Source organism: Phodopus roborovskii, unplaced genomic scaffold (genome assembly GCF_943737965.1).
Source record: "Phodopus roborovskii unplaced genomic scaffold, PHOROB, whole genome shotgun sequence".
Lineage (NCBI taxonomy): Eukaryota > Metazoa > Chordata > Mammalia > Rodentia > Cricetidae > Phodopus > Phodopus roborovskii.
The window spans coordinates 13,383,782-13,391,989 of NW_026125059.1; the positions used below are offsets into that span (position 1 = coordinate 13,383,782).

General features: G+C 54.1%; 1 protein-coding gene across 2 annotated transcripts in view; it reads left to right on the forward strand.

Moving 5' to 3' along the window:
* Cdh22 (cadherin 22) overlaps positions 1-6,021 on the forward strand; it is a 64,194-nt gene extending 58,173 nt beyond the window's left edge. For both annotated transcript variants that reach the window (XM_051186310.1, XM_051186318.1), the window contains 2 exons: positions 1,628-1,879; positions 4,858-6,021. In XM_051186310.1, coding sequence (XP_051042267.1) covers positions 1,628-1,879; positions 4,858-5,393 — 788 coding nt within the window. In that variant the 3' untranslated portion in view covers positions 5,394-6,021. The remainder of the gene's footprint in view (positions 1-1,627; positions 1,880-4,857) is intronic.
* The last annotated feature ends 2,187 nt before the right edge of the window (positions 6,022-8,208 follow it).

Sequence of the window (8,208 nt, forward strand, 5' to 3'; positions counted from 1 at the left end):
GCTGGAACATGATGGATGAGGAATTTGCCCAGGCAAGAAGGCAGAGAGGCTGTCCCAGATAGCAGAGCCTTGCTTTAGCAAGTCAGGGACATCCAGACAGGGAGTAGGTGTGGGGTGCAGCACGTGGGAGAACTATTAAGCAGCATTTATGAGGAATCGTGTGCTGGGAGCGATGCTATTCCATCCTCACTGCTAGGTGAGACCCTGGTTCTGTTTACTGATGAGGACACCGAGGACCAAGCAAGCTAGTGCAGGATGCACGTGGTCTTACTAACATCTGCATGGAAACATTCAAATGTGCACAACAGTGGGTAGAACAGGACACTGGACCTTGTCACATCTGAACATCTGCCCACCTCCTGTGTGTGTCCAAGGCCACGAATCAGTCTTCCCAAGGGCTCTTTCCTCGTCGTTGTACATGGTAAAGAAAACCAGACTTTTGGAAACCACTGGGAAGCAGGGACTATTGAGAAGACGGGGGTAGACTGCCTCTGCCCTGGGCTAGGATTGCCTTGCAAACTAGCCCCAGGAAGATCTCAGTTTGCCTCGCCACACAAGCATAGGTTTCCTCGAGCTACCTGGGACCCACAACAATACGAAAGCACTCTGGGCTCCCAAAGTCTCAGGTGAGAATCTACTGCAACAGCAAAGTTAAGGAGAGTTGGGCCTAGCAGGCAAGCAGTAGGTCAGCCACAGAGATGGTGGGCCAATCCTGGGGCTCTCAGTCCTTCAGACCCCCACACTATGCAGAACTGAAGGAGTCCCCAGAAAGCAAGGGTCAGTGCTGCCTGGCACATGTGGGACAGATGTGGAGAGACAAGACTTTTCTTGTGTCACCTGTCACTTAGCCTATGCTGCCAGACCAGCTGCCTTTTGCCAGTTTTGCTGGTCTGTAGCAAGCTCAGGCTGGGCAATAGGCGCCACTGTGTAGTTTGCCCCTCTCTCTGACCATCTGCATAAAAAGTAAAACTTCTGGTAGGGAGACTGAGGCTCTATGGTCCCCTCATCTGGCAATGAAGGCTGTGTCCCCACCCCAGAAACTCAGCTTCTTACTGACACCCCACACTCCAGAACTTCTGAATAACACAGAGGCCAGAAAGGCCCCTCAGCCACAGGCACATGCCAGCCAGTGTTTCCAGCCACCTGTGATGACCTTGGATTTGTCAAGGTCTAGCAAACCACATCCAAGGACCACAGGACTCCTAAAAGCAGACTGCATTTGAAATGGGAGTAGAATCTGGAACAAAGCAAGCCGTTGAGATCAATGGGGGGAAAAATTGGCATAGCCAAGGCCAGGACCTTGGCCCAGCTGGGGACAGAATCTTGGATTAGCTGAGGACAGTACCTTGGCACAGCTGGGAGCAAAAACTCTTAGAATTGATGGAAACAGACTTAAGACAGCTGGGAACCCAATCCAGGGACAGCTGAGGACACCCACGGGCTCTGGGAGCTCAAGGATCTTCAGGAACTGGGGCAGACTTGGGGAGATAAGGGGACAGGTGTGTGGATCCTTGGAGAGGCAGCAGTTTGGAATGTGAAGAGGCAGACCTCAAGGTGGGATCCGGATGTGGCTGCGCTGGGGTCTGGCCCAGCCCTGAGTCACCCACTGTCCTTTTCTTCCATGCAGATAACACAGCTGCAGTGCACACACAGCACGTGGGCTTCAATCGGCAAGAGCAGGACGTGTTCCTCCTGCCCATCCTTGTTGTGGACAGCGGGCCACCCACCCTGAGCAGCACGGGCACCCTCACCATCCGCATCTGTGGCTGTGACAGCTCAGGCACCATCCAGTCCTGCAATACCACCGCCTTTGTCATGGCTGCCTCCCTCAGTCCCGGCGCACTCATCGCTCTCTTGGTCTGTGTCCTCATTCTGGTTGGTGAGTCCATTACCGGACCTGGGAAGGGAGCCTCAGTCTCCACTACATAAGGACAGGCTGGCTAGAACCGTCTCCAACCTCTGCTTGCAGCTCCAGTGGGAAGTCTCTGGAGTGCAGACGGTGGCCCGCTTGGGACAGTTCATGTAGTGCCCCTCACACAGCTCAAGGCTCCCTAAGTTTCAAACCAGGCAGGAGGATTGCTGCAAGCTAGAGGCTAGTCTGGGCTATGTAGTAAGTTCCAGACCAACCTGGGCTACAGAATCAATAAGAAGAAACAGGGAGTTGAGGTGTGGCTTAATGGGTAGAGTGTTTGCCCAGCATACACGAAGCCCTGGGTTCGATCCCTGGTACTGCATAAGTCAGGGATGATGGTGCAAGGCTGTGATCCGAACACCTCAGAGGTAGAGGCAAGAGTATCAGAGGTCAAAAGTCATCTTTGGCTATACAGGGAGTTTGAGACAAACCTATTGGACATGAAACCTTGCTCCAAAGATGTGGGAGTGGTGGGGGATACCGAGCCTATTGTTTAAATTCTCTTCTCTAGTGCCCTTATTTGTTCTCCATGAAGAGAAGCATGGCTGCATGGCCAGGTGTATCAACTCATTTCTCAGATGAAGAAACTGAGGTTCACAGAGGTTATCTGGCTTAGCTAAGATGACATAGGTTCAGTCTCCTTAGTCTGTATCTCCACCTCTAACTCTGCCACCTGCCGGGCACTAGGGACAATGTCTTTAGACACTGGATATACTGTAGCAAAAGCCATTTGAACCCATGTCCCTGGTGAGAAGAGATGTGAACAGCCTTCAACTACTGTCACAGCCATGGTCCCCTAAGTACAGATGGAACAGGCAGAGCTAGGTGTTCTCTGGAGACCATGCTGGCCAGCCCTGTCCAGTCCCACAGGAGAGAACAACCCCCCTTGTTTTGTCCATCCTCCGGTGACCTATTGCACCCCTCGGATCCTTGCAGAGGCTCTGGAAGACCCTGTGTAGCCAGGAGTGCAGCCCCCTCCCTCCCCACCACGGCCCACGGCTCAGAAACCCTTTTTCCAGAGGGTGCACTTCACAGCAGTTTCATTTTCAGAGGCAGTGCAAACAAATTTCTGCCTAATTGCCCACAAACGAAGAAAGTGCACATCAGTGCTCTAAAGGTGACGGGCGGAATCACTGATCAGGTCTGGCACATCTGTCGCCCGCCGCCCGCAATCCCCGCCATCTGCTCTCGTGGGCATCCCCTCCACAGCCCCAGGTCTCCAGCTCCAAACACTGCCCATCTATCTTCTCCACTCCTCTCTTGACACCGTCTTCCCTCCAGCCCTCCTCAAGGCTGTCTCCAGCCCCCACTCCCTTCCCTCTTGTAAGCTACCGTTAGGTACCCTGTGCTGTAGCCCTCACAGCTGGCTCTGGCCACAGGCCTGGCTGCATCTGTCTAGAACTGCAAGAAGAGTTCAGTCCCTGCCACAGTGCTTGGCATGTGTCTGTCCATCCGTGTATCCATCCGTATATCCACCATCATTTATTTACAAATCCATCCATTGAATCCTTCTCAGATGCTGGACTGTTTCCACAATAGGGTCTATTCTTGGGGCTGGAGAGATGTCTTAGCTGCTCTTCCAGAGGACCCTGGGTTCCATTCCCAGCACCCACATGGCAGCTCACAATTGTCTGTAACTCCATTTGCAGGGGATCTGACCACTGTTCTGGCACCAACCAGCACTGCACACATACAGGCAAGCAAAACACCCATACACACAACATTAAACCAACTAAAAAATTTTTTTCATATATGTAAACAATGTACCTGAATTGCTTCTACCCACCAACCCCCAGACCTTCCCCTACATGACCCTTCCCGCCCTAGGGTCCTCTTTGTGTCTTCTCTGTAATAATCCAGAGTGCCCTTAGTGCTGCCTGCCTGCATGTGTGGCTATCCACTGGGGCCTGGTCAGCCTACCAGTGACCACACCCCGACGGAAAATGACTCTTCCTCTCTCAGCCTCAGCACATGTAGTTTTAGGGCTAAGGGTGAGACCTTGCCAGCCTCTCCCCTACCCTTGCTGGAATGTCTACTGGTTTGATCGTGTGCATATTTCCGCAGCTGCTGTGAGTTATCAGAGAACAGCATGTCACAGCACCCCCCCCCCCCGACCTCCAGCTCTTACAGTCTCTCTTTCTTCCCCCATTTCCCGGAGTCCTGGTGGAGGGAGATGAGGAAAGAGGAAGATAATTTTAACTTTGGGTGTATGAGGTTGGAGGTTCTCTTGGTCAAGCAAGGGGACTGGAAATTGGATGAACCTCCGGGCTGGAGGTGTTAGAGGGGAGTGTGTTATGGAGAACAGGTCCGGGAAGGCTGGTAGGGAGCTGGGGGAGCCCGAAAGAGAGCCTGTTTGGAGGACAGAAGAAGGCATTAGTGAGGTGGGAGGAATGTGAAGTCTACCGGCCGGATGAAGAAGGGCAAGAAGCATAGAGAGTCATTCATTCACTCCCCCTGTCAGTCTGGTCTCCAGGCAACTCCTCATTCATTCATTCAGCAAGCACACATCCAGTGCTTGTTCCATACCAGGCACCAAGCTAGGGGACTTATTTTTCAGGTCACAAAGGATATTAGTTGGGGTTAACTTGGCAGGACCTGGGCTGGGGTGAGCTGCCCCTCTCTAGATGAGATGAAGAAAGGAAAGGCCTCGGAAGCAGAGATAGGACCCACTGAGAACCCATAGTTGCCGTGAAATCCCTGCAGCTGCTGCTTGTGGAGAGGAGGGCAAGGACAGAAGACAGGTGCCTTCAACCTTACAGCGTCTAGAGCGGAGGATGGCTGGCCCCCATGTAAATCCTTAGCACAGCTGTGCTGGGCACCCCCAGTGCCACAGGCCGCATAACTGCAATCTGCTGTGGGGTCTGGGGGATGGAGGGAGGCCAGGCAGTGCCCCGTGCTGAGTTCAGCCCTCACCGCTCTGTCTCCCTCTCCCTGTCCCTCCGCAGTGCTGGCTCTGCTGATCCTCACCCTCAGGCGTCACCACAAGAGCCACCTGAGCTCGGATGTGGATGAGGACATGCGGGACAACGTGATCAAATACAACGACGAGGGCGGCGGCGAGCAGGACACCGAGGCCTATGACATGTCAGCGCTGCGCAGCCTCTACGATTTCGGGGAGCTCAAGGGGGGTGACGCGGGCGGGGGCGCGGCCAGTCCCCCACAAGCCGCTTCCTCCTCGGAGCGCCACTCACTGCCTCGGGGGCCCTCGAGCCCGGAGCCGGACTTCTCGGTGTTCAGGGACTTCATCAGCCGCAAGGTGGCGCTGGCGGACGCGGACCTGTCGGTGCCGCCCTACGACGCCTTCCAGACCTACGCGTTCGAGGGCGCGGGCTCTCCGGCTGCCTCGCTCAGCTCGCTGCACAGCGGCTCCACCGGCTCCGAGCAGGACTTTGCCTTTCTCCGCGCCTGGGGCCCGCGCTTCCGACCGCTGGCCGCGCTCTACGCCGGCCACCGCGGAGACGACGAGGCCCCGACCTCCTAGCCGCAGCCCTGCCGATCTGGCAGCGCGGGCCGACGGAAGGGGACCTGCAATGGCCCCAGCGCCGCGACACGCCCCCAAGGGGTGAAGCTTGCGAGGACTCAGGGGTGCGGGGTGGTGACAACGTCAGGAGAAGGGAGGGGAGCCTGGCCTGCGCAGCTCTAGGGTTCGAAGAGACCGCGGAGGGAGAACCCGGTGCTGGGAAAGGACCGGAGAGAAGGCAGAGGCCATGCCCGCCCTAAGGCTTTCTGGCGTCCAAGTAAAGATGAAGGAGGGGCTGTTCATTTACTAAGCACCTACTGTGTGCTGGGAGCTGCCCGGAGACCGACTGAATTGTTGTGGAAACGATAAGGTGGAGTCCCAAATGTGCCAGATGGGAAAGCCCCCCAGAGAAGTGGCTGTGACCTGCCCCGGGGACAGCCAGATAGCAAGTGTTGGAGCCCCTGGCACTGACCAGCTGCCTGGACAAGTCACCTCATTTCTCTGGGCCTCAGTTTCCTCATCTGTCAAATGAGGTTAATAACAGCGCCTACCTCGAAGATTTGAGAGAATGAGAAGGGGTCATGTGTCAAGTCGTTGGGCAGTGCCTGGCACAGAATAGGTGTTCAATAAATGTTCGCCTTTGTTACTATCCTTACCCTTGTGGTTACTGGAAGCCGTGTGTCTGAACCTACTTCCTCACTCTTCTGCTGCCTGACATCATCTCCGAGGGAAGAGGAATTGATCCCAGCTGCCAGGCCCTGGTTCTCCTCTGAAGGGAAACAGATGTGCCTAGCAACTGCAGAATCTCCCTGCTCTTGGGCTACAGCAGAATGAGCCCCCTGGCAAGGAGCTCAGACAAGCTGAGCTTGGGTAGGGAGAAAAGGCTGCACATGGCGGCATTATTTGTGTGGGTGCTGGGGTCTTTCCCTCTTTAGATTCCAGCTTAAGATTCTCCTGGACTGGGCATAGTGACACAGACCCATAATCCCAGCACTTGGGAGGGAAAGCAAGAGGATCAGAAGCTCAGAGACACCCTTAGCTACTTCATGAGTTTGAGGGCAGCCTGGGCTACATGAGACCCTGTCCTCCTTCCCTGCTCCTCTGGGTAAGTCAGTGATTACCCATGCACCCCATGTGAATTCCGGCTCCTGATAGTTAGCCACCCCTCCGCTGCCAAAACCTGAGCTTGCTTAGCTGTAAAGCATGGGTAGAGGGGCTAAAAAGGAAGTAGTGGATACTGAGCTCCAATCTCAGTGTCTCCCTGACATGGAGGAAGAATTCGGTGTGTTCCGTAAATGTTCCTTGGTTACCCTGTCACCTTGCTAGGGAACACCCACTCCTCACTGTGCCAAAAAGGTCCATGGTGGTGATGTACAGGTAGCTGGTGTGCCCTGAATGCCACCACACATTCTGCCCTAGTTCAGGGACTAGGAAACAGGCTCACAGCAACAACGTGCCCAATATTACACATGTAGTTCTATTATTTTTATTATTATTATTGTCATTTTATTGGTGGTACGTGTGTGTGTGTGTGTGTGTGTGTGTGTGTGTGTGTGTGTGTGCAAAACGCATTCCCACATAGAAAGAAGACGATTTTCAGGAATTGGTTCTCTCTTTCCATGGTGGGTTCCAGGACCCAACTCAGGTGGCTAAGCACTTTTACCCCGTAAGCCATCTCACTGGCCCTGGTAAGTAGTTCCTGCCTTTCAGTAGCTGAAGGCCCAGGAGACAAAGACAAAGACAGAGGCCACTAGCAATAACACCTTTGATGAAGCAGACTGAACAGAGCAAGGCCCCAGAGGACAGGAGGGAGAGCGGATAATTCTTGCAGCCTGCTGGGTCTTCAAGCATGAGCCTGAGATGGATGAGGTGGCCAGGCAAGCGAGAGCATCCCAAGGGGCACACAAGCGTCTGAAAAGGCTGGGTTGGGCAGGTTGCAAAATGAGGCTGCTTCCAGCAAGGCCGATGGTCCCCTGAGCTGGCTCACCAGGAGGAGGAGGAGGCTGAGTCAGGGAAGGTTGTGGGAAGATCTTGAAGGCTGGACTAAGGAATCTGCGGCTTTGCTCACCTTGAACCTCGATGAAGGAGGCCCAGCCTGCAAGAGTTAGAATCCACACCAGGCCCATGCACAACCATTGAGTCACCTAGGAGACTGGGGTGGGAGGAATTCAGGAGGCCACTATTGTCTTACAGTCATAGCTCTATAGACATTTATCCATCTTCTGAGGGCCACTGTGGTGGCTGACGGCAGGGACATGGGTAATGAGTGAGTCACATTCTTCCTACACGGAACCCTCAAGGTGACTGTTTCAAGGTAATGCAGCTGTTAACAGCCGAGACAAGGCAGGGCCTCTCACCCCAAGCCTGTTTTGTACACACACACACACACACACACACACACACACACACACACACACACAGAGTTGCCTTGACTGATTCTGATCCCCTCAAGCAGGGAAATACAATGTCATGGGTCCAAACCCTACACATGACCTGACGAGGTCACAGAGTGAAAGGGCTGGACAGGAATAAAGAATCCCTCTGACCCTGACCCGCCATCTGGGCCTCCGGCTCTGCTGTCTGCCTGCTGTGTGACTTTGAACAACTTGCTCATACTCTCTGTATCTCTGTGCTCTTAGCCATCAGCATGCACAAGCTGTTCAAACAATGACTCTACAAGGCGATGGTGAGGTCAAAATGCAATTTTAATATCCAACACTGAACACTTCCCCAACGTTAGCTCATAACCAATGGGGTAACTTCAGTTCATAGGAGAGGAGACAGAGTGGAAACAGTCAGACTTCAAGATTTGTTCTCTGGTGGGGCAGTGGTGGCA